At 33.7% G+C, this 27,562-nt stretch overlaps 1 protein-coding gene across 1 annotated transcript in view; it reads left to right on the plus strand.

Moving 5' to 3' along the window:
- LOC106462036 (uridine-cytidine kinase-like 1) overlaps positions 1-10,246 on the plus strand; it is a gene marked incomplete at its 5' end in the record, with an annotated part of 31,174 nt that extends 20,928 nt beyond the window's left edge. Inside the window, 5 exons of the mRNA XM_013921907.2 lie at positions 289-351; positions 938-1,060; positions 8,054-8,219; positions 8,961-9,059; positions 9,961-10,246. Coding sequence (XP_013777361.1) covers positions 289-351; positions 938-1,060; positions 8,054-8,219; positions 8,961-9,059; positions 9,961-10,001 — 492 coding nt within the window. The remainder of the gene's footprint in view (positions 1-288; positions 352-937; positions 1,061-8,053; positions 8,220-8,960; positions 9,060-9,960) is intronic.
- Between the last annotated feature and the right edge of the window lie 17,316 nt (positions 10,247-27,562).

Genomic DNA, 27,562 nt, shown 5'->3' on the forward strand with positions numbered 1-27,562 from the left:
CAATTTCTCCAGAAGGGTTGGTGTAATTGTAGTAAAAAATTTAAACTAATTTTTGTTCTGTGCTTGTATTTTAGAAAATGTCTTTTTTCTCCCTGTATTATGAATTGTTATTTTACGAGGCATGTATGTTTGTTTGACAGATTTTGCATTTTATCATTCACTGAAAACAAGAAAAATGTACAAATTCGTTATATAACAACAATATACTAAAGTATACAGTAAATAATTTGAACAAGAAAGGTAAAGGTATATTTATGTATGATGTTAATAAGTAAATGTTGTTTTTAGGATGTAATTGTGGAAACCCCTCAAGGTTGTACTTACCATGGTAAAAGAAGTACTGTTCAAAAGGTAAGGTTATATGACATGATATCTGTGATTAAAAGGATACTAACTTTGTGTAGAAAACAACAGAGAAACATTCCTCTATGATTAGATGATATTATAGATATTTGAATTTAAAGGCAGCCATATTTAATTTTTTTAATTATGTTATCAGAATGTTTGAGGTGCTTATCAACATTTCTCTCTGCTCTTATGATTTTTAGATTGTTTTAGAACCTGTATAGAGGTTGAACTGATGGGTTGAGGAGGGACTGGGGGAGGATCCAAAATGTCATTCAACAAAGCTAGAACATTTCTGTAAAGACTGTTTTTTAAGCTGCAAAATGATTCATTATGTATTGGCTAAACATTGGTGAATTTTCTTGTAGTTTACTTGCTTATTGTGAAATTAATTCTTCTGAAATACTTAGCTGTTTCTGATTAATAAATACAAGATTTTCACACATATCACAAAACCTACTGAAAAAATAGGACTTTTTTTTTCTGTCATAGTATTCTTCTTTAGTTCTAAATATTATATACTTCCAATATCTTATAATTGACTATTAAACAAAATTTAGATTATGTACCATTAAATTTTATATTAATGCAGATTTGTGGAGTATCCATTATGCGTGCAGGAGAAACAATGGAACAGGCTCTCCGTGATTGTTTGAAAGATGTGCGATTGGGTAAAATTTTAATCCAAACCAATTTAGACACAGGAGAGCCAGAGGTAGGTAATAGTTGGAATATTTTAACTTGTTTTCGAGTAGTTTTAAATGGCAATTTTTATGATTTTGCTTTGAGTATACGATTACAGTTTTGGGAATACCTAGAAAAATATTCAACCTGAGTATCATTTGTAGACAGTAAAAAAACAAAATTGATTTTTAGAATAAATTGAAATAGTCTTAATTTATTTAAAAAGTAATAATGAATTATTATGACTACTGAAGAATACTGAACCAACTTTGTTAATGAAGGAGTGAGATAATGTTGATATCAAAAACATACATGCATAACCTAACAATATCCAACATTTAGATACCCTGAGAGTATTAAAAACCATATATATATATATATATGCGTGTGTGGGTATATGTACCTATGTATATCTATAGAGAGAGAGAAGTGAAGTAAAACCCCAATAAACTATATATGAGTGCTGTAATAGAAACACCTGTAGTTGAATATGATTTTCTGATACAGTACATTACCTCTTCTCACATAAATAGCTATTCTCGTTCAGTACTGCCCTCTATATGCAAAAATGTTTATGTATGCCACAAGCCTTTTACCTACCCTCCTTTGGAATTAACTGATTTTAATGCATCTCTCATGCAAATCATCATATAACAATCCTCCACCAATAAGAGTACGACACACTCTTGTTATGCATGAGACTACCTCTGTTCAATTCTACCTAACTATTACTTCCTGGTTGGAGGTGCTTGTGTTCAGATATTTTGTGCTTTTTGTGTGCCTCGCATTCATAAATTTAATAGTTCTAATTTCAAAGTGGATTTCTTTATTAATAATTTATGGTTATATTGCTGGTGCCTTTTACTTTAAATTCATTTTCCAGTCTTTATTATTTTATTTTTTTCTCTCACATTTGCATTTGTCTATTCAACATTTTTGATTGATGCATAATTTGAAATGAATTTTGAAGTTAATGTTACCACTTCGAGTATTACACCTCCTGCAAGCACTTTTCTCACAGGCTGCAGGTGTGGTTGATGCATCATTTGATTTATCAGTGATTATCCACTGAGAGATTGATCGTTATACAGTCAACTACCTTTGCCTGAATAAGCCAAACCTGTTCAGCCTGATAAAGATTTTGATAGATTTTTTTCACCACTGGATTTTGCAGTGGTCTTCCTATGCCCCACCTGAGGAATCCGCATAGCCTAATATGGCATTTTTAGACATGATTTCTCAGGTGTGTAATGTTTTATCCATTTTTCCAATTTCCTATGATCCCCATCCTTCTTTCTTACATGATAGTTCTTCTTCTCCTTATTTAGCCATCAGGCGACTGTCCATTTCTAGACTCTCAGCAGTTAGGGTCTATTTTACCATTTTGGGATCTTTGGCTGTTGCTTTACACACATGGTTTATCTTTTGTCGGGATTTTCTGGGTTGTGATGTGGCCTTGTACCAGGTTCATTTGCTGCCCACTTATCTCAGGGATTTACGTATGGGCCCTTTTCTTCAGCGGGCTTTTGAATCATGTGTGGAATCCATACATCAACACATTTCCCTTTCCTCTTTGGTAGCTCATTTGTCACAGTCAAAACCACGACAAGCGTGTATTCCCATTTCCCATCCTAGTTCTCAGCCTTTACCTGTTCCTTCTTCCAGGGGTTCCTGATCTCGTTGTTTTACTTGACATCGATGGGCACAACACCACCAATACCAGTGACTACCCAGTGGGTTCTGGTCCGGTGGGAGCTCGATTGTGTGAATTTATTTCTCTTTGGCGATCTTTTGCCACAGATCAGTGGGTTATTCGGGTTTTATCAGAGGGACTTGTACTCCAGTTTCTTTCCCTGCCTTCCTTGTCTCGGTTACTCATTTCCTTCCCTCTGCCTCAGTATCCCATCACCAATCAGTGTCTTTCAGAGGCAGTACAAAGCCTTTGAACCTGTTCATCGTCTTTTTCCAGGTTTTTATTCCATGCTGTTTGTTGTCTCCAAGAAAACTGGATACTGGCAGCCTGTAATAGATTTGACCCACCTTAATCAATTTTTCAGTCTCCCCCGTTTTACCATGGAATCAGTTGTCACCTTCAAGTGGGCCCTTTTCTCCAGGTTTGTGGATGACCAACATGGATGTTGCAAATGCTTACTTGCCTATCCCAATATCTCAGCAGTCTCAACCATATCTTTGGTTTGTTCATCCAAGGTTGATTTATCAGTTTTGCGCACTACCTTTTGGGCTTGCTTCGGCCCTGTATGTTTTTTGTCAGGTGTTCCAAGCATTTGCTCATCACCTACATGCTCTTGGGTTGCGCTTTATATCATTATCCATCATTATATGGACAAGTTGGCAGGTTAATGAAATTAGATATGTCATTCTTTCAACCTACCTAATATCTGATCCATTTAGGTGTTTTTTTTCAACACCCATCTCAGTTGGGCCTAACCTTTTCACTTTGACTGCGATCATCCATACCACTCCGTGTCTAGTCCTTCTGATTGCTCCTTACTGGCTAACTCAGCTATGGTTTCTGCAGCTTCTCCAGCTCCAACTTATCCATCCACTACCTCTTCCTCTGTCTCCCTCTCTTCTTCGTCAACCTTGGTCACTGGTGCTTCATCCAGCTTTTCTGTCCTCTGTCTTCATGCTTGGTTTTTATCTGGTCCTTGGTGAGGTGATCAGACTTGTCCTAACAAGTAGCTTCATTTCTGTCTCGTTCCATTCGCCCTTCCTCCATGGAAATTTATCAGTTTAAGTGGAATGTGTTCCACCATTGGTCTAGGCCAGAATTTTTCAGCTGATCGGCCCACTGTCCCTCGTATTGCAGATTTTCTTACTTGGCTTTTCGAACGGAGGGCTGCTGTTTCCTCGATTTTGGATTATCGGGTGGCCTTGTCCCACACCTTTCGTTTTTCCCAATACTGTAGTGTATTTATCTCTTCTACACTTTCCCTGTTGGTGCATTCCTTTTGGATTCATCGTCCTCTGTGGCAGGCTGCCCTTTTGGACTGGAATCTTAATGTGGTACTTCACTGTCTTTGTTCGAACAACTTTCCACATGCTCCTTGTTTCACCTTTTCCCTAAGACTTATTTCCTTCTTCTCTTAGCCTGTGGAAGTCGATGGTCTGATTTATTTCCCATCAATGTTTCATGTACTCTTTATCATCCTACATATATTCTCCGTTATCTGAATCGTTTTTTCCTACCCAAAACTTCGGCAGCTAGGGACGGTAACTCCTCCTTTTTGCCAATTTCCCTTATTTCCATTTCCCATCTTTATACTTGGACTGATCTGGATAGACTTCTATGTCCTGTACATGCTCTTCTCTGTTATATTGCCCTTCATGGTTTCCATTCCGTGGTTCCTATTCCTACCTCTTTATCTCTTGGCAACCATCCTCTATTTGTGAATTTTCTCTTTCCACCCTCACCAATTGGGTTTGGCTTTTGATTCAATTGGCTTATCCTCTCTATCATCTTCCTCCCGTTCTTTGTTCCAGGTGTCTTCTGATCAAATTTGACACCTTGCTTTTTCTCTGGCATCTTATTTCGTCATCTGCTGAAGGAAATTCTTCAATCAGGCATGTGAACTACTCTTACTATTTGCATAGGATTATGGTTTCTTTTTCTTCGGGCTATCGTCTTCTGCCTGTAGCCATTCTTCTGACTTCAATACTACTTTGACTGGGTAAGTTTGTTTTGTATTTTTCTTTATTTTGTTTTCAGGGGCATTAATTCCCTTTTAATTATTATCCCTCATCATTGGGATTCTGCTCTGTGGTGATTGGCACAAGGTCTCTGGTAGTTTTTTTCTTGTGATAAAATTGCTTTATGAGATTGCTCGTCTTGGACTGTACCTACCCATGGACTACATGGGTAAAGCAGAAAGGGATAGCTGCCTTGTATTGAATAAATTGTATGGTCTGCTTTTAATAATAGGATTTCGTGGTCACCCATTGCACTGTCTTAGGTGTTGACATTCCTCTGGACTCTCCACTGTGTTTTACCCCTCTTTTCTTCTAGTGGAGTTAGAGAGTTCTTATCACTTTCCAATTCCAAGCTGCTGGGGTAGTGAACCTTGGAGGCATCCTCCTGAATGTGATAATGAAATATAAACAGAATATAGAAATGATTATAAAACCATTCAGTTGAGATTAAGGCAGTGGTGTTTTGCTGGCATAAATGACATGATATCCTCCAGTATGAAACATAAAAAAACAAGGGAGTGAGATGTCAAAATTGCAGTTCACCCCTTCAGTTGGGAATCCTCATCCTACCCCACATGTGGAAGTCAGTTCCCAGTGGCTGGGTTTTGGATTTAGAGTAGAACAAATCAACATAAATCCTCACACATGTATTATTGATTTCTATATTCCTCCCTCAGTTGTACTCCATCAATGTTGTGGGTCACAATAGAGGTACTGGGGATTGTTATGATTCTTTCCCTTCTGCTATCCCTCAGTGTATCTTAATCCGAGAATTTTATTGCTCTTGAGTTGATTCCGGTAAGTTTCACTTTTGAGAAAGTTGATTTATATTATGTTGACATCTTTTCGATACCGGATGTCAGGTTTCTGGATTGATGTATTAATTTATCTTAGTCACATGTGCCCTGTTCAGGAGTCAGGGTGGTTCTAGATTCCTTCCAGTCTCTTGAACTTGAGGTGAAGATAGTATGATCCTCTTTGCTACCTCCGTCAGATGGCTGGGCTTTGGATTGTAGTTGAGTTGTCGGTGGTATGATCTTCTTTCCTATCCTCACATGGATGTCAGTACCTGGCAGCTGAGTTTTGGGTTGTATTTGAATTACCAACGGTATGATCCTCTTTCCTGTCCTCACATGGATGTCAGTACCTGGTAGCCGGGTTTTGAATTCTAGTTGACTTACCGATGGTATGATTCTCTTTCTTATCCTCACATGGATGTCAGTATCTGGCAGCCGGATTTTGGATTGTAGTTGACTTATCGACAGTATGATCCTCATCCTACCCCCTCGTGGATGTCAGTTCTCAGGAGCATGGGTTTTGAATTGTAGTTGACTTACCGAAGGTACGATTCTCTTTCCTATCCTCACATGGATGTCAGTATCTGGCAACTGGGTTTTGGATTGTAGTTGACTTACCAACAGTATGATACTCATCCTACCCCTCGTGGATGTCAGTTCCCAGGAGCATGGGTTTTGAATTGTAGTTGACTTGCCATATACACTCTGTTGCTCCCTAACCACTCTACACCTAGGGGCACATCCATTGCTTTTACCCACTTTTATATTTTATGGGATTGAGTTTCATAAATATTGCATGGTTCGGATCACTATCCAGCCATAATTCTCTCCCACTTGGATGTGCTTCTCTGTTTTTCCACCCATATATGTGACACCTTTCTCAGATGGACAAAGAGTATACCTAGTTCAGAAGTGGTGCAGTCTCCCACATCAGATTTTTGAATATGTCTCTCTCTCATCTCAAGGAGTGTCCTTTGGATGCTTTGTTCCTTCACACCGGTGCCTCCGCACATTAAAGGTGGGAGTTTAGCTATTTATATGAATGGGGGCAATGTACCCTTTAGGAAGTTATAATTTTCCTATATTGAAAATGTATTTCTGATAGGTACTTATTTCCTCCCCACTGAACACTGGTGCTTTCAATTTCTGCCCATACTCAAAGCAATAGTTAAGTAGAATTGAATAGAGAAGTCACATGCATAATAAGATTGTGTTGCACTCTTATTGGTGGAGGATTGTCACATGATGATTTGCATGAGAGACGCATTGGAATCAGTCAAATTCCAATGTAGGGGGGATATGGGCTTGTGGCATAAGTAAAAAATTATTTTGCATATAGAGGACAGTACAGAATAAGAATAGCTATTTATGTGAGTGGAGGCAAGTACCTATCGGAAATACATTTTAAGTATAGGAAAATTATAACTTTCATTAAATTAGTCTTGTTAAGGTTAAAGAAGTTATTTTATTTTTTTGTACCTAGCTTCCCTGATTTATAAATAATGAGTTAAGATAAAAAAAAGATTTCATAAAATCAAAATACCATCAACCACCAAGATTAACTCTTCCAATGTTATTACAATTACAGTGTAGATTCTTAGATTTTTATGTTATGGTTCATGGTTTCATTTGAAGCTGACTCGAGACAGCAAAAGCTTGTCAGTTTTATATGATTACACCTGAACTAACAAGGCTGTTTCTTTAAATTATTTTAAGTGTTAATTTCTTAAATTTTCTGTTACACATATAAATGATCATAAAGAATTGTGTGTAACTATAAAAAGTTGTTTACATTTTGGGGAGTTAAATCCTTTAAAAGATGTACTCAGCAAATTTCATTGGGACTATTAAAATGCATCAAAACCCTTAAAAACCACTCGAACACAGTATAGTGAATTAAATGACACAACGTTGAACACAGGAACTTGCAAAATCAGGTCTAACAAGTGATGAAAATCACGTTTGACTGTAGATGTCTACAAAATTCCTCTAAATTAGTTAAATTAAGAGAAATGTTATAACTAAGCATTTATAGTTGCAGGTTATTTTAATCGTTTATGTACTGCCTAATAAGTTTTCTTGCTTCATCAGCTTAGCTACATTGGGTTATGAAAATATCCACATTTGTAACCTCATGGTGCACCAAATTATATTTAGAGTCAAGTTCTGGGAGTGGGCCTCTTGATCTAAAGTGCATTTTGACTTATTTTTATAGACCTGTGGAAGATGATGTTGCTAAATGTAAATTGAAAGAACTTAAGCATGAATTACAATATACAACACGAATGCTGTAATTGAAACACTTTTGTTTATAGTTTACTTTTCAAAGTTCTTAAGACTGCATTGCATTTATAGAGCTGTTTATTGCTGTGACTGACATGTTATACAGCAATCACTGTGAAGAAAGATGTAAATGTATATATAAAAAATACAAGTTCATTGTATCAAGTGATGGACTGAGTATAGTTTTGAGCCACAGGCAGGGTACAAAGAAAGACATTTTTATTTCCCCACAGTTGTACTACTTACGTTTACCCAGGGATATTAAAGATTATCAGATTATTTTGATGGATGCGACAGTTGCTAGTGGTGCTGCAGCCATGATGGCAACACGGGTATTGTTGGATCATGATGTTCCAGAAGATAACATTCTGTTCTGTTCCTTATTAGCTGCAGAATCAGGTAAAACAACTTAATGTGTTAAATCAAGTTCTAGTAGTTGCTGTAATCCTTATAGTATGGTACTCTGAGTTTGTTGAATCTACACTTTTAAGATACAACTGCTATACAAATGGAAATTTTACAGTCAGCTTTCTTGAAGTTTTGTTTACTGAAATATTGGTACAAAGAGCATTTGCTTACCCTTCTGTGTAAGTCATTAAGGTATGAATTCTCACATTATACATTTTGTATAATTGAAACTAAAAGTTAAATGTGATTGAGATTTCAAATTACTTAGAAGTAACAGTTAAGGAAAATAAATACAATTTCATTCAATCAAGTCCATAGCTTTGAAATTAAACTTTAATTTGATCATAATTTCAACCAAACCATTCATCCTATGAACATATTGTACTTTCATTTACTTACTAACCACTAAATAAATAAATATATAAAGTAATAATTTTTGAATACAAAGATAGCTTGTGTTGCAGGTAATTACTTGGTCAGCCTGACACCAAGATGTAGCTGCTGTTCACAACAAGTCAAAATTGGGTTTTTACAAAGTCATATGTTGCAAGTAATTTATTACTGTGAACACTTTGTGAAATGATAAAGCTTAAAATGTAAATGAATTTATTTGAAAGTAGGATTTTTAAATTCATGTATTCAGAATGTGTGGTTTCATAGTATGTATGTGTATGTATTGATAAATGTGCATACTATAAAGAATACGAAACAGTTTGAATAATGTTTTTTTAGGTGTTCATACAATTGCCTATGCTTTTCCAAAAGTCCATATTGTGACTACAGCAGTTGATCCAGAAGTGAATAAAAAATTTTACATCTTACCAGGAATTGGTGAGTAAATAGTTTGTTTTGTCAGAAATAATTTTATGAAATATCAATTTCTTTGTGTAAAATTTTCTATGAGAAACTTTTTAAGACTTGTTAATGGTTTGAAATTTAAAAGAAATTATTTATTTGTATGTTATATTTTAGTTGTGTTTACTTATCACAGTGAACCTCTGTTTATATATTATTGGAGTAATTTGTAATAGCTTGTTTGCTGAATAATCTAGAAGAATAAATCAATAGTATAAATGCTACATATTCTTCAAATCCTGTATAAACATATGTTCACCACTAGAAGAAGCCTAGACTTATTTTATTGATTTGCTCTTGTCAAGGGCTACTGGTAAAACTGGTATAACTCAGTGACAAGTGGTGAATCAAATAATTATTTAGGCTTCATATTAATTTTAAGTAATTTATTTGTGAAAGAAAATGTAAAACAAATCTTGTTTTGGTTTATGTTTTCAGTATTCCTCCATTTAATAACACCAAATATCAGAGCTTAATCCCAACACTAGACACAGGACAGACAGCCAATTGTGTAACTTTGTGCTAAAACAAATCTAATGTTTTGAGTAACCCACTATGAAATAGATTGATTAAAATATACCATTTGTCATAGTTATGAATTTCATGCATTATGTTTCTGCTCCCTAAAGAGGAACAATAATAATTTTGCTATACTTCAAAATTTTATCTTTTATATAAAACTTGCTGTCTTTAGTTGTTGTTGCTACTGTGTGAAGTAAAATATAATTCTTGATAACTATTGTATTTACGTAAGTAAATTTTAGGGATTTTTTTTCAACAGTCCAATACAAGATTAATGAATGGTTTACCATATTTACTCATAAAAGAGATGTTAGTTTTAACATATCTGACATTAATTAATGCTGTTTATTTTTAGGTAATTTTGGTGATCGATACTTTGGCACTGAGGCATCGTAGAGTAGGAGCAACATTCTGTTGAAATAAAAATGTTCCATCCCATAAATGTAGGAGATAAGTTTACAGTTTTTTTTTAAGTAGTCACAGAAAATAATTTACTAAACTCATACAACGTGTGTTTAAAATCTAGTCTTGCCATGTTCAACCATAGCTCTTATAATGCTAGTTTTGTTGTTTACACAGCAGATATTATATATATATATATATGAGAGACAGGCATATTTGTTTTACAGTTTCTTTAAACCTAAAAATATATACCTTGTTTAATATAATTATTTCAGAGAGAGGGTTTTATTTTGTGTAACAGCATATATATATTGCAGAATCAAGAGGTTGAAGTGATATGTAATTCATGTTTAGAAATTAATAGAATCTATTGTTGTGCAAAGTATTTTTTAATACTTTACACTGTCCTTTTAGTAAGGTATGTGATACTATGCTATGATAGATATATTAAGAACAGTAAGCACTTAAGTGTCTTTAATATGATATTGAAAATTTGAAATTAGGCCTAAAATGTAATTGTTTGTCTGCTGTTGGCAACCATGAACCAAGACATTTTGGGAAGTGTGGGTTGCTGAAGACATTTTTTATGTATTTGTTTTATGGAAATATTCAATACAAAATGGCTTGAGGACAAAAACTAGAAGCAATGGGGATAAAGCATCCCAAAACCTGCTTCCAGTGTTCAGTAGACCTGAAGCTGCTGCAAAATGAAATAATTAGTACTGTAACTCTTAAAAGCCTTATTTTATGCACACATATAATATGTAAGTGAAAACTGTTACAAGTGAAAAATAAGACTTTTTATGCAATATCTGAACTATGATTGTGAATTTTAGAAACTTTACATTGACCAAAAAAACTGAAAGGTGATTTTATGACTAACGTTAAAAATATTTTTATTCAATATACAGTTTTCATATTTGATTTGTAATAATCTCTAGAACCTTGTAAATAAATACTTATGAATTGACAAAGAAATATATAACAAATTTGAAAACATACATAAAAGTAAATATTAGTAGTACTCCCTGTGTGATCTGCTTGCACTTCTGTACCAGGTGCTCCCTAGGGCTATCCCTGAGTGCTCTTCACAAATGTCAGATTAGAAAAAAATAACTTCTATAACTTTAAAATGTAATATAGAACACACAAAAATATATCAGTTGATAGAATAAAATATTCCAAAAATACTAAATATTTACTATAATTCTATTTCAGTTACAAGTATGTTAAGAAAAATTTATTTCCCACTTGCAACAATGCTCCAAACTTGCTCTTCGAGAAGTAAATTATGACAGAGAAAACAGCCAGGTCTATTTCTTTTTATAGTTTTTTAAAATTTTCGTTGCTGACTGAAAGATTAAAACCATATTTGACAAAGAGAAAAAAATCAACTTCAGAAAAAAAAAAGTTTTAATTAAAACCAAATTTCAGCTTCTACCTTTTTGAGGATCTTTGAATTTCACAGGCTACAAATCTGACTTCTAAATGACAGTGACAACAAGATATAGTGCTCATTGAAATACTAAAGGTATTGTTTAACAAAATAGATTTGCCGATCAAATTAATAAATTCAGTGTAAATTATTATGAAATGTAAAAAAAAACAGCTGTTTGACTTGCATTGAAGTGAAAGCCATAGATGTATTTCTCAAAATCTCTGCTTTCTGTTGGTTATAAGTTATTATACAGTTTGCAAGGAAATTCACAGAGAGGTTGGTATGGTTTACCCACATAGTTAGAAAGATTTGTTGATTTCTCAGGCCAACAATGAAGTAGATGCTTAAAGTCTTGTAGTTTTACTTGTTTTAAAAATTGGTTTTACTTATAATTGACTGGAATTATTAGTAACAATTTTGTCATTGCTATCACTCACCTTTGCTGGCACAAAATATATATATAAGGAAAAAGGAATAGGGATTTCAGTGAAATTTCCGTAGCTGTCCCTACTTCTTAAAGAAGTTAAGGTAAGCATTTTTTTATTTACTGTTTAAACAGGGTGTTTCAAAATTGTTGAAACATATCTGCTGTTTTATAGATTGTGGATGTCAACTAGTTGGTTAATGGTGAGTCAGAAATTTGATGTTTCCCAAAAATCATTTTCCTTGTTGCCTTCTGGTTCGGCATGATTTAGTCTGCTGTTTGAGCCTACACTGCACTTATAGAAAGGTAGTAATGGTCAATTGGTTATTAACCAAATTTGTGTTATTAAACTCAAAATAATGTTTGAGTCATTTTATGCAGTCAGAGTACATTTTGATAAAATTTTAGTTTTCAAAAACTTTCAGTACAATTAAAAACTTTTTACCAGCAAGCATTGCTTATATATTATAAAGCCAACTAACGTTTAAGAATGAAGCAGAGGTGAAAGTGAAAATAAAAGAGTGCAGAGGCCTGAAAAACTTCAAAATAGAAGTACTCAGTATAAATTTAAAAAACTGAAAGGAAAAATATTCACAAATACATATAGAGTACATATTAAAATCACGAAAACAATATGTATGTATATGTAACATATATATACATACACTTACATCATGAAAGTATCAACAGTAATGATTATTTAAAAGAGAAAGAAATTATCTACCTACCCATCATTTAGAGGAGTGGGTTGCCAACAGCAAACAATTTTTTTAAGTCTGGCCTTACCTTATTATATAATCTATTACAATGGGATAAAATCTTTGTAAGATACCCTTAGTTTTCCTGCTAGTGAACTTCTTTCATTCTTAAATGCAGGATGGAAATGAAGCCTATAAAAAAGACAAAAAAAATATTTTTGTAGATTAATAGAACTTCAAATTGGGTACTTTATCAATAATTATACAAATGTTTTTCTTTGGTTTCAGTAATTCTTGTGGAAAGACTGATATTTGTAGAAAAATCGAATTATAATTTCAAAATTATGGTTTAATGAGCATAATTATATTGTACAGTATTTTCCTCTCATTATTCCACAAAAATTGCCAGGAAACTTTGTGGACCAGTAAATAACTACTAGTATTTATCCAGTAACAGCCTTGTTTTTCAATATAAGTGTAACACATCACTAAATCCAAACTGTTTAAAAATTTGTGATGATTTTTGTTATCCAAGTATTATGAGGTATATGAAGACATTTACTCACTTTTGATGATGGTGAATACAAGCAAGTTTCCTCAAGCATTAAAACATTCTTGAGACTTAATGCCATAAGAAGTTTAGGTTTTATTGAAGGCTTATTCAGGAAAATTAAGATAATAATGAGCTGTATATTCTGCATTTAACTTAATATTCTCAACGATGCTTCAGATTTTTTTGGGGTGGTGGTCATGGTTTACAGAATATAAAATGTATTTGATATAAGCCTAAATGGGTCAGCATATTACACTTCCTTTTACAGAGCAGATAGTAATCCATCCATTGGAAATTCTAAATAGTCAATTTTTTTTTTCATTTTCATAGTACAGATAATATTTGAATGGCTAAAGATAGAGATTTGTCTTCAAAGTCCCACATGAGCTCATGCACTTGATAGGTGGTATGAACCCAAGATCAACTCTTTCTTCAGCCATGTGAAGTATCTATATTAAATATTCAAGTAGTTTAGTAACATATTCTGGATCATCTAAATGTGTAATATGAAAAATATCCATCTATTTTTTGTAAATTGTGGTTGCCACCATACTCGATACCCACTTACAGTAATATCATACTTACAAAGAACAGCCAAGACTACTTGTAGCAAAAATAGATAAAAATAAAACCATAGTAAATAGATGGAGAACATGTACCAAAGCTTTAGCAATGAAATGTAATGTTGCAATCAAGAATCAGAATTATGAAGATGGTAACACTTTCATAAACAACACTCCATGATAGGAATCAGAATATAATAATTTAATAGAAAGTAAATTAGACAAAAAATTAGAAATTTCAATTAATCCATCTGATCACTGTTTCTAAACCACACCAACTGATGAAGAGAACTGCGAGTAATTATTGTAAAAAATTAGTTAATCTTATCTTTCTTTAATTTCAACACATTTAAGAGACATGGTCCCAGCTGTAGTAATATAATCTTCTTTGATCAAAAGAACTATAAAATATTTTTTTCAGATGATACAAGAAAACTGAATTTCAATTCTTGTTATAAGAGGTATTTGAGATATTGTAATCACCTTGTAAAACACAACCTGTTTCTTGCTATTTCTGAACTTTATAAGATTACTACACAATTTTATTCTTAGTAAGTGTCCAGTGGAAACTTTAAATGTTTCACTTGACATCTTAATGAATTGAGGCATTCTGATTTACCATTCTTTGTGTGTGTGTGTGTGTGTTTTATGGCTTTCTTTACTTTTTGACATACACTGGTTAATCATTTTTCTACAGCATCTCTGGCAATGCTTAATGTTGTGCTTTTATGTTACAATGTTCCCTGATTCTCTCCAAGATACAATTTATGGCTGGAATGACACCTTTGAATTTGAAGAACTAATATAGTCTTACAGTATGCTTGAAAACATTCTTAACTTGAAGATAGATATATCTAAATTCTTTGTTTAGGTCTCCCAACTATGGGATTGGTATAATTAAAAAGATGCTTATTCTGTTGCAACATAGTGATTAGTACCCCAGAATTATTCCTAAAAATAAATCAGTATTGTTATGAATTATCAAGACTGCCATGAGTGAAATATGAGTTTGTGATTAGATGTACCAATCAGTTTATTTTCATTGTCAGGAACTCGAGTGTCAAGAAAAAGTAATGCAGTCTCTTTGTGATATTTCATTGTAAATTTAATATGACTATATTTGCCATTCAGGTAGTAAGTAATCATTGAAAACCACATTTTTAACCTCATGGTGTACCAAATTATATTTAGTGTCAAATGCAAGGAGTTGGCATTTTGGCTTATGTTTATAGATGTGTGGAAGATTATGTTGCTAAATGTAAATTGAAATAACTTAAGTGTGAATTACAACATGTAACATGGATGCTATAAGCAGAATCAACACCATTATTTTGATCACATACTTAGAGATATCTTCTATCATGGCAACTTTGAAAGCCTCCCAGTGGCTCAGTGGTATGCTAAAAATTGATTTCAATATCTATGGTGGGTACAGCATAGATAGCCCATTGTGTAGCTTTGCTTTTAAAAACAAATAAACAAGCAAAACAACTCTGAAACTGAGTAATCAGTGAGTTATATAGAAATTTAATTGCAAAGATATATTTTTCTGATGCTGAAATGATAGATTAAGTAAAAAGGCTTTCATTATCAACTCTGAGACACATACATGAAACTTAGCATTGTCACAAATATGCCAGACTTAAACCACAGTTGTTGAAGAAAACCATCTTAATAGTATACACTAAATAAATTGTTTGAATGAGACTGTCCTCAATCTTGAAATATGATAAAACATTTACTCAATAATACATTGTAAAAAATGAAAAATTTGAGACTGCTGGCAGTCTCATACACTGTATATGTTTTAATATATTACTTTGTCATCATTAGGAGCTCAATAGTTTACAAAAGCCAAGACATATAGACACCCAACTAAATAATTACATTATCAAAACCACATTTTCTTACTGATTTACCTCAGACTCTCACACCATCTACTAACACTTTGTCCCTCTAATCCTTCATTCTTATTTTACATTAAATTTATTAGCCATACACATTTCACAATGATAACACATCTCCTTTTGCCACCCTTGTTTGTAGCAGAGCACACATCTCTGCATTGCTATGGACTTACTCATTGTCACTGGTATTATATCAGGATAATACTCACCTGACAGTCATGACTTGTCACCAAACTTGTGATGGAAAAACGTTTGTGCCGAGGTGTTGTTGGGTGTGAATTCTGTGTCGCATTTCTGGTCGAACACTAAACAGTACTGAACGTATAACTTGTATTCTAAACCACTTGTGGCTGTTTTCCTCCATGCTTGTGATATAGGAGGTAAGAACTAGTCATAGCCATATCCAAAAAATGCAACACAACCTTCTTGTACCACCAGAGTGACTTCTGAAGCTGTGTATAGCAGGACATTAGTTGGTCCTTACACTCAACATCCCACATGCTCTGGTTATAGCTGAGAATGCATTTGGGTTTCTGAACACATTCACCATACCGATTTACCTTGTGGCTGGTCACAAATTTTCTGGTATGAAATATGGACAACATATATATTGTCTGGCCACTTCATCACCACAATGTGCCCATTTCTGCAGCAGATACACTCACCATTTTTCAGCTATGTGGCCACCACAGCTTCAGAAAGATATCTTCAACTTTGTCATAATGTTCCACTAACTAACGACTTCCTTTTCAGTTTGTTTGCTAATGACATACCAGTCTAAGAATTGTCAATGTTTAGTTCAAATGTCTCTGCATCAGCTTTAACACTAGTGCATCAGTGTGCCCAAGTCTGGCAATAACATCTGACCTCCCACCGTAAATGAGGGTATTCCATACATACCCAGAAAGCTCATACAAAAAGTAAAGCTTCATACCATACTTGTGCTTCTTTCCAGGTATATACTGGTAGGATGCCAGCCTGCCATGCCACAAAACCATTGATTTATGGATTGACAACTCCTTTTAAGGCACATACACTTCCTGGAAATTTTGGAGTAAGGCATTAAAGATTGCTGACAGTTTATACAGTCTGTTTCCTTCTAGTGCAAATTTGTTATTGCTAAAGTGCCAAAACTTTAGCAGCAGTTCAAAATTATCACATGAAATAATGGTATTGACAAGCAGAGTAGCCAATACTGGATCAGTTGACCAGTAATCTTTTTATCATTTGCAGACCACTGCCACATTCTGCTTTTAAGCTTTAGGCATTTCAATTACAAAAACTGTTCAGCAAACCTATTTGTTTCAGTGACTATTATATTCACAACATCCTCCGTTACAAGTAGTTTGAAAATGTCAACTGGAACAGCCCCAGGCAACAAACCTGCAACTATTTGAGGCTGTGCAATAAAAGAATTACCAGTTGGATTAACATATGTAGCTTGAACAGTCTGCCATCCATCAACTGATGCTGATATTCCAGTTTCTGGATTGGCAGTATCAGTTATGGACAAATCAATTTGAACATTTATCTGGTCTGTACAGTCCAGACCTCTTTCATCATCAGACTCAGAATCACAAGGCTCATAATTACTATCCTACTTCTATATCATCCTTCTCAAATGACTCTGGATCAAATTCTTGTAGATGAAACAGTAACCAAAACAAACCACTGCAGAAATATCAGATAACATGACTTGAAACATTAGGGAAAAGTTTGTTTCTGTCATTCACAAAAGGGCAACACACACAACTATTGTACAGTGCTAAGGGACTGTACATCTTTATGCTCACACCTAGCTATAGCCCCTTTGCTGATTGATGTGTTTGCACATCAGTAGCGTCTGACTAATAGAAATGATTGCTGCATTAACTCATTATTAGTTGCAGTTGTGTTAAGCTTTTAAACTACGTTTCATTATAACATAAATTATTGAAAATAAAAAATTAGGGAGTGTGCCAAAATTTACAGATGTAAATAAAGTAATAAAAAATAATAATTTCACTGTTTGTTTCTTTGCAATTGAGTTGGATTTCCGTAACGTACTCTTTGATTTAAAAAAATTAAACCCTAGTCCTACCAAGTATGACTTAACCTGATGCTACCAAATACAATGTGATGGAAGTATCTTTACATACAGTCCTAGCCAGCTGTACTTAAATCTTTAAGTCTGGCTAAAAATGTTTATAAAGATACTCCCATTTCTGAAATAATCACATTAAGCTTAATTGAAAACTCATATTTGGAGAAAATCCTTAATTTTATACTTACTAGCCACTGGAATGAAAGATAACTCCACTAGATATTAACTATAATTCAGATAAGTTTTGGATCAAGATCTAGGTCTTTAGTAACTTCTAAGTATTCAAACAGGAAAGTTTTCCAAAGAAAGATCATTAGCAAAACAAAATGGCCTATAAAACTTGATTTCATCCAACACAATAGCTGAAAAGCATGTATATGTTTTATTTGAACATGTCTTCTTGAAGTTTCTAAACTTCTGTTTTATATTTTCTAGATCTCCCTCACACCTTAAAATAAGCATTTACACAAAGAATGTACAAGTAGAAATGAAAACTTACTATAATTTTCTGTGAATGAATTTTTTTTTCATGTATAAACCTGGTAAAATTGGCAATGCATCAATACCTGAGTTTGGTTTAACAGTTATTATATATATACAATATTGTCAGTGTGAAAATGTTAATATAAATTAATTTTGATAATTACAAGTATTATTCCTTCGGTAAGAATTTTCTAAGTAATGGCTGTATATTTCGGTAAAGTGTCCTGGGTCTAAATCATAGCTGAAATCTATTGTGTATATTTATATGCTTCTTGTAATGTATATTATTTAGCAATCCATAAACTAGTGAATTTTATTTCCATTTCTGCCTTCTTGTAAAATAACGTAATATCCTTTTATTTGTTTGTTTGATATGGTGTTTTTATTTTTCTATATCAAGTGATATGGATTATGATTGCTTGTCACTGCATTTATTTTTACTTTCTTTTAACACTGTATCGACTTTGTCAACTTTACACTTGTTTGGCCTTAATAAACTAGATAAGGAACAAAGTTAAGCCTGAATAATGCAGAATTTTATTATCTACAGACTGCTGAAATAAAACCTTTTAAAAAAGTGGCTGAAGTGAAAGTTATTTATATGAAACAAACATAGAAAATACTTTGATCTTTAATTTACATTCTTTCTGTCACCAATGTTAATATTTCACGTAACTCTTATGCAGTTCCAATGTTTCATATCATGCTAAACTATTTTCTTGCTCAACCCAGTCTTAATTGTTGATCATTGCTAGTTAATATAATCCAAAACATTTTAAAATCACAGCTTGTTAGTTTTGATATGAAGATTTATTATACTATAGTTTCATTGAAGATTATCTAATGTTTGAGTATCATCTGATAAACAATAGAATGTTATCTGCTCAAATATAATCATTTTTATGTACTTGATAGATTGTTTAGGCAGAGTATTCATGATGAAACTTGGTTGAATGGACAGCAAATGCCTGTTGCAGAAACACAAGTACAGAGGACAACGTTTCAAAATTTTTCCTTTCAAAACGTCATCCTCTATACTTATGTTGCCATCCATTCAACTAAATTTTATCAATTTGTATTTAGTTTTCACCACACCCAACTCTATACAATTGAAACAGATTTTTTTGATAGTTAGAATGCTAAAAGTCACAATAAACAAATAAAAATGTATTAGGGCATTAACTGAGATATCAAACTTTTTTATCATTCCTTGTTAAACTGTTTAGAACTTGCCTTATATTCCTCAAGGAATCTTAACTCAATCCTAACTCGTATCAGAGCTAAAGTATTATTTCTTGCTGGTTTTGAAAAGCCAAGCTTTACTAAGTTAATGTACAAACTTAAAAACTTTCATCATGATTGTGAATATTAACCTAATCCATATAGGAAAAAAATTACCAAGTAGAGGGATGAAATGTGCAGAAAAATAAAATCCACCATAAAAAGCTACTAAACCACCGAGTATAAAATTGCCTTGCCATGATCATACATATTCTTTGAACAATAAGGAGCCTTCTAAGCTGACAAGGTATGTATACACACTTTAAGACTGCATACAGAGAAAGAGGTAGATGTAATATATGATGATGCTTATCTCTAGGCGTCAGTGTTCTGCTAATAATTTTATTAGAGGACATCATATTCATGAACATGCAAATGACTCTAGCTATTTGAATGATGAAGAGCACTTCAGACACTAATAATGTTTTAGTCAGACAGTAATAGTCACAATGATAAGATGTACCTGCTTGATCCTCTTTAAGCAATGATGGTGAGTTGAAGATGTTTAAATTACTGGTGTTTAAAAGGATAGCAAAAGAAGATCTGGTCTGTTTCCCAGAACATTTTATATAGGTTATTACTTGGACTAGATGGGCTCAGGAATATGTGGTGCAATAAAATTTGTTAATAAAAAGAGAGTAAAATGCATATTAAAATAGTAACAGATCAGGGTGTCCCAGAAGTCTGGACCCATAGGGAAAAATACATAATGTGTTCTTAATTTATATATTATTCAAATTGCATGCCATTAACAGCTATGCATGTATAAATTCTTGGTATACTTTTCCATTAGTGTATTTTCTTTCCTGAAAAATGTACAACTGACATTAGTAATGTGTTTATTTGACTTTAAGAATAAAATGTCTATTTTCTCTATGGGTCTAGACTTCTGGGACACCCTGTATATTAGAATGAGTGTCATAAACCTAACCACTGTGTATGAAATAGTCAAATGTTTTCCATTAAAGACAACCCACCAGTTTATTGTTGATTGGTTCATCAGTTATTTATATAGTAACATTTTGGGCACCATTACTAAATATTGTTAGGAGAATCTGCTACTTTTAAGGAACAGTTAGAACTATAAATACAGTGTTGTGATGTATGTTATTAATATTATTTATCTCTTTATGCTCTTTTTAGTTTTCTTTTGGATATAAAATGAATAAAATTTTCAAAAGCAGGTTCATAATCTTACTAGTAATAGTTATATTGTTGTAAGCTATATTTTTTAATCTTATCATTGAAGTGTTGGCTATAGGAAGATGTAGATTTAAAATAACGCTCAGATAGAAAGATTTAACAAGATAGACTCAGAACACCTATAAACTTCGAAGGACGTGACGTAAAGTGTTCTAACACGTTCAAAGCTAGGTTATAAATACAGGATATAGTTAAGAGATAGTAGAGTGAGTTGAACATAGAGAAGAAATTAATAAAGAAAGATAATCTTTTTTCAAGGAGATAGTAGAATAAATCAGTGTGTTAGCTACTGTGGTTACTTTGGGCAAAAAAATTGGTTTAATTTTACATTACTCTTAGTATTGTTAGATAGTTTTGAAAGTTATTTGTAACGTAGGCCTACAAAAACTTATAGCAGTTTACAAGTGTTCAAGCTTATAGGAACGTTAAAGAAGAATATAAAGTAATTTGCTTTCATCGCATGGACTGTATTCACAAGATAATTTCAGAGAACCCGCACACAAAGGAACAACCATACAACAATATTGTGTGAATGGTGAATACATGATACCCTTGACAACAAATAAAATTATTCAGAACAATTATTGTTTTAAATATCATTTAAACGTGGCTATATTATCGTACAAAAAAAAAACTTACAGGCTGAACACCATGTTGAAGTATAGAGGTTTTATTAACTCGCAAGGTTTCAAGTCCTTTGAAAAGGCCTCCCAGAGGCTCAGCAGTAAGTCTGATGTTTCACACTGCTAAAACCAGATTCCTATACTCTTGGTGGGCATAGCCTCGCGCTTAACAACAAACAAACAAATCTTTAAAAAGTTCTTTGGTAGGTGAAAATGCAGATTAAACTGAGAAAACGTTTAAATATTGTGGGAAGCCACAAGATATGCGACATTGTTAATGAGCACGACAATATATGTATGGGTGAATCTTGGCTTTGTTGGCATGGTGACTTGTGGTGATGCATATTCAATAGCTAATCAGGTACAAGTTGACATGTCCTTCTAACAAGTAGAAATGTGTTCAATAGATATTTGTTTTGGTTACACACTAGAGGAGATCTTAGCTTTATCACCTGCTATTAAACTGAAGTTGAGAAAAGTTGAAGAATACCTTGGAAACTGTAAGTGGCGAGAAGTTCTTGGTGATTTGTTCAGTAATTCACAGTCATTTAGATTTTTTTTTAACGGCTCGTTTCATAACCTCTTTTTTTTGTTGTTGTTGTTGTTGCCGTTTGAATAAGTGTTTTCTATAGCTCATATGTTATTCAAATATACCAGGGAAGTGCAAATTCAATCCATCTTGGTGAGTATCAACACTTATGCTAATTGGCGTCTAGAATACTCACAGAATACTGTGTGCGATGCAAAGTTTCTGCGAAAAAAAAAGGAAGTTTTTTATATTTTACTTGCATTTTCTCTGTATGTGTTATTACTAGAACGTTTTGTATAGCTGTTACTGCACTTTTTTCTAAAATATAATAAGACATTAGTTATTTAGTTTTGGTGGAGTTAATATCCTGTTAAAATCAGTAAATTAAGTCCTTAAAAATGACAGTTTGGTCCTGGAAAGTCCTGGATTTTTCTTCCCATTAGCCTGTGGAACCATCTACAGAGCACTAAGAATGCAGCCCCTGTTTTAATTGTGGCTTACAAGGCTATTAGATGAAAGTTCTGGTTGGTACGGCAATAAATACACAGAATGTTTAATGTCAAGGTATGACCATAGCTACTTTGGCTAGTTTAAACTAATAATGTATGTGATGGATTTGGCCAGTAGCTCGTATGATCAAAGCATGCACACGGTAAACTAGAACAACGAACTATACTCCTTGAACAGAATTGACACTTTAGTAACCATTTTGTTAACTAGTTCAGACAAGCATGTACTTGGTATCACATGGTATTTACTGGTGATGATACATGGATGAAGGTAGAATTTATTGTGGATCTGAACTAACCAACATTTTATTCAACCTTGTATGTCAGGCATCACAACTTTGTTTTGTTATTACTAATGTTGTTCTGGCAGATAGTGACAAGCTACACATGAGTGAAAAAATATGTCTCTCTCTTTATCTAGGCACTATTGCTTGCCAAATGAAGGTAATTATTTTTTATCTTTGTTCAGGAATTGCTAATCCAGAGATTGCTATTCTGAAGTTTCATTTGAATAACGAGTTTTTTCTGGAAAACAGGCTACAATCGTTAAAATAGTTATCTGTTAAAGTTCTGTGATTAGACTGGTGTGAAGTATGGAAGTGCTACATACCTTCTGGTGATGTTAGAAGTGTTTGTTTTACATTGCAAATTTGTCAAAGCTATATAAGTGCAAATTGATTTTTTAAAGATATAAATTAGTCTTCCAGTGGCATTGCATGATATCTACTAGTTGTTTATTGTGAGAAAGTATGGTGTCAACTAATTCAGAAAAACAAATTGTTCCTAGTAATTACGTTAAAAAAACTCGTAGTCTGATTGTAGCAAGGACTGTGGTTAAATCATTTGCTTTAATTATAAAGCTAAATACATGTTGATTCTGGCTTTGTTTTATGAACACGTTTAACATAGCAACCAAATGTGTGGTTTATATAATATATAGAGGTAACAAGTTTTCTCAGTGGAGTTTAGCACCACTGCTATCAAATTGTTCCAACATCAGTGTGTGTAGCTTTCATTCTTGCAACTGTACTGTGTCCAAACTATGACCTTCCAAGCATCTTAGGTACTGACTGGGGACTGTAGTACCAATCTGAACTCAACACAGAGACAAGAATTCACTCACTTGTTCATGGAATTTCCTGATGTTTTTGTAGGGCCAAGTGGTCAACTGGGTCGAACAACAGTCATGCCATCACATAGATATAGGTCACATGTCCAATAAACCAACCACTGTGTAGGCTTTCTTATAGTATCGGGATGTTTCTAGCAATGAAATCAAGTGGATTTTAAAGAATAGAATATTATCACTTTTGTAGAGAGCTCGGTCATTTCCAGTACCTATTATGAAGAAGAAGGATGAAACTCCTAGGCTGTGGGTATATTTTGTGTGGATGAATGTGGTGACACATTTATGCCTTCCATTTGCCGTGAATGAATGTCTGGATGTGTTAAACAGAGTTTATTGGTCTAGTACATTAGATCTGGCTATTGACAAGTTGAACTGAACTACATAAGACTGCATTCGGCACTTGGGAAAGAATGTATGAATGTGTTAAAACACCTGCTATTCTTGAAAGGCTTACACTTAAAGAAAACTGCAATGGAAGGTATATCTCATTTATGTGTTTGACATTTGGTTTACACAGTTCAAGCTGTTACTGAGACCATGATAATGATATTTCAGCTTATCAGAGATGCATGAAGTTGAACCCATAAGTGTTTTCATTAGTATCTTGGTCACACAGTGTTCACTGACACTAAAAAGATTGCAGTGGTCAAGGACTGGTCCCTGCTTGAGACAAACAAAGGATTTGCATATTTCTAAGTTTCACACCATAATGTTATTTGTTTATGACCAATTTCTTCAAGATAGCTGCACCATGTCTGTATTACATAAAGCTGGCAATAACTTTATATGGATACTTGAATGTGGACAAGTATTGAAGTCCCTAAATTGTGCTTTGTTTGAAGCACTGGTGTTGGCTTGTTCTCGTCAACATTTTCCATTCATACTGAACACTGACACTATTGGCAGTTAAATTTAATTGGTTTTTCACAGATACAGAGCAATATAGAATGTGTAATCACACTAACAACTCCTAAATGCCAATATTCTCTACAAAGAAGAAACTGCTTACAATTGTGGTATTTGTCAAACACTACTGTCACTACTTTTATGGTAAGAAATTTACTATCTGTGTGAATTATGTTTCACTGTAATGATCGATGAAATTTATAAATCCAAAAGTTATGACTTCATTGAATAGTGATGCTAAAATAGTACAATTTCAATGTACAACCCTGTCAAAGTCAGTAACTCTGTAGTGCCAATATATTATCTTGCCAGCCATTGAGAACATCCATTTGTTGAATATCCAGATCCTGGTTTCTGTGCGATGATCAAAGTTATTGCAGCATCAGTGACTATAAACCGTACGAGAAGTGACAATTCTGGATGGGTATCACAGATTACTAATCAGGAGCTATGACAGAAGCAACTGACATAGTTAGTAGTACTTGTCATACAGCAACGTCGAGTATGTGTGCTATGTATTATTTGATAGATATGAATTTGTGCGTCAACAGTTGGTTAAAGTAGCTATACAATAAATTCTATATCGCAACAAAACAGTAGCTGAATGAAAGTTTCAACTTGGTGATTGCATATTGCTATGGTACATTCCTGAAACACATCAACAACTCTATCTTGGCCGAACTGGTCTGTATCTCGTATGTTAAAAACTGAACAGATTGAATTGTGAGCTGCAGTGCTTGTGTATACGATAAATGTGCTTGGGCTTATAATGCCGTGGCTGACTTCCTTGTCATTATAGCTTACTGCCTAATAAAGCAGAGAGGAATCAAAATTTTGCAGTCTATAAAAGATAAAAAAAATGTGTCTTGACAAAACAAGATATGGCAGGATTGTGTCTGTACCACAAAGCTAAGTCATACCAAAGGTCTAGTGCAGTATCCCATAATCCTAGATTACTTACGTCGGTGATAATTCACATTACATACATCTAAAGAGAAATTAGATACATTATATTAACTTGTATAAATATATGACCACCCTTTCTCTTTGGTATGACACACACACACACCTAAGAGAAGTGATGACATAAAAGAATGGCTAAACAAGATAAGCTGTATGGAATGGCCATTCTGGTACTAATATTAGCCCAAGGCGAGAATCAAATGTATGACTTTTCATACCTTGTTCACAAAGACATTTATTAATTCCAGATTACCTGTGCACAAAATATTGAAACTTATCTTGAATGTAAATGACTAAAAATATATTACTTTCTAATTAAAAGAGAGAGAGAGACTAAAATATGGCTGTTTTCATCAACAGATAAAACATTTTTTCAAGTATCACGTGATATAATTTCTCAACCACCATTTCCATTAATATGACGAGGAAATTAATTTCGTTTAAATATTTGCACCATTAAAACTTTAGTTCATCCATAGTTCCAAAATCAGAATTAAAAAAACAAACAAAAAACGTTTGTACAGGTAATGCAAAAATACGTCCGAGTGGAGTACATTTGGAACTAATATATGGTTTGTTGATTTTCAAATGTAAAATACCTTCATTAATATTTTTATGATTAAAGCCAACGGATATACGTCATCATAATGTTGTTTGTTTGTTTTGAGTACCAAGGCCGCTTATGACCGTTGTGGCATCTTAGATGCTCAGGCATCATCGGTGATTCTCGGGCAGATTTACCTAGTGGCGCCCATCTCCTCTCCAGGTAGCCGTCCCTAATTTATCAGTGACAGACTAGAGGGAAGACAGCTAGCCAACACGCACCGTCAACTTTTGGGCTGCTCTTTTTTACCTACGAATAGTGGGATTGGTCGTCACATTATAGCCCCATCCCTCCACAGCTGAAAGGATGAACATGTTCGGTGACGGAGATTCTAATCTGCGACCCACAGATTGTGAGTCGAGCACCCTAACCACACTATATGTATTAGCCGTCTCTCATTTTGAAGTGATAGATTAGAGGAAAGGTAACTAGTCAACACCACCTACAGCATACTTTAAAGCAACGGATATTGGGACTGATAGTCACATCATAACGGCCCACTGCTCAAAGTGCATGTTCGGCGATAGGTTTCGATTCCGCGACCCGCAGATTGTGAGTCGAGCGCCCTAACCATCAATATTATATCATGTTATTCGTATAACATCTACATTCCAACTTATATTTAAATTCATGAATTACACGTTTATTAGAAAAATGCAATTACTAATAACGTAAAACAAAATAATACGGCGAACGGTTCATACAAATTGTTTGCATATCATATATGGCATCATATCCAGTATAGGAGACCAACACCCACTTCGCTCCCCCTATAAATTTCTATGTTGTTGTTTTCTTAATGTAGAGTTACAAAATATACAATTGGCTATCTACACTCTGTCCTCTTAGGGAAATCGAACGCCGGATTTTAGCATCTTATGTCCATAAACTTATCGTTGACCCACTAGGGGACTTAAGAAACAGCTTACTGTATTGTGTGATATGTGATTTTTGTTGTTGTTAAGCGCAAACCTACACAAATCGGCTGTGCCGTGGCCACCGCGGGTATTGAAGCCCGATTTTTAGCGTTATAAGCTCCCAGACTGACTGCTAAGCCATCGAGGAGGGAGCTATAAGTATCAATATATTTATGGTTTTTCTCAAATAAATAAATTTTTGATTCAAAATAATGATTCGCTAAAAACATAGATTCTAAAATGAGTGGAAAAGGGATATAAAAAATTCGAAAATTACGGTAACAAAAATATAGCATGTAATGTAAATTGTTCATTGAAGTGTTTATTTTCAGATTAATTTCGTTTGTGTTTTTAACTCTATCATCTTTTGATCCTCACTGCATTTACGATAGAGTATTCCCAACTTAGTTTCCGCGGGCTCACTTCTGTCACACTTGGAATTAGTCACTACTCCACACAACACATGTATATATAGAATATGTTGATTCACTGTATGTATACATAGAATATGTTGATTCACTGTATTTATATATAGAATATGTTGATTCGCTGTATTTATATATAGAATATGTTGATTCATTGTATGTATATATACACCTGGAAAAAAGTTAAGCACCCCCAAATATTTTTCAGGATTGCTTATTGAAAATAAGGTTTAATTTTCATGATGTTGAACAATGTTCATAATTTCAAACATAATTAAAAGGATGTGAGCGTTCAGGTGTGACATTTAAATCAGGCG

The sequence above is a fragment of the Limulus polyphemus genome, unplaced genomic scaffold (genome assembly GCF_000517525.1).
Source record: "Limulus polyphemus unplaced genomic scaffold, Limulus_polyphemus-2.1.2 Scaffold1079, whole genome shotgun sequence".
Lineage (NCBI taxonomy): Eukaryota > Metazoa > Arthropoda > Merostomata > Xiphosura > Limulidae > Limulus > Limulus polyphemus.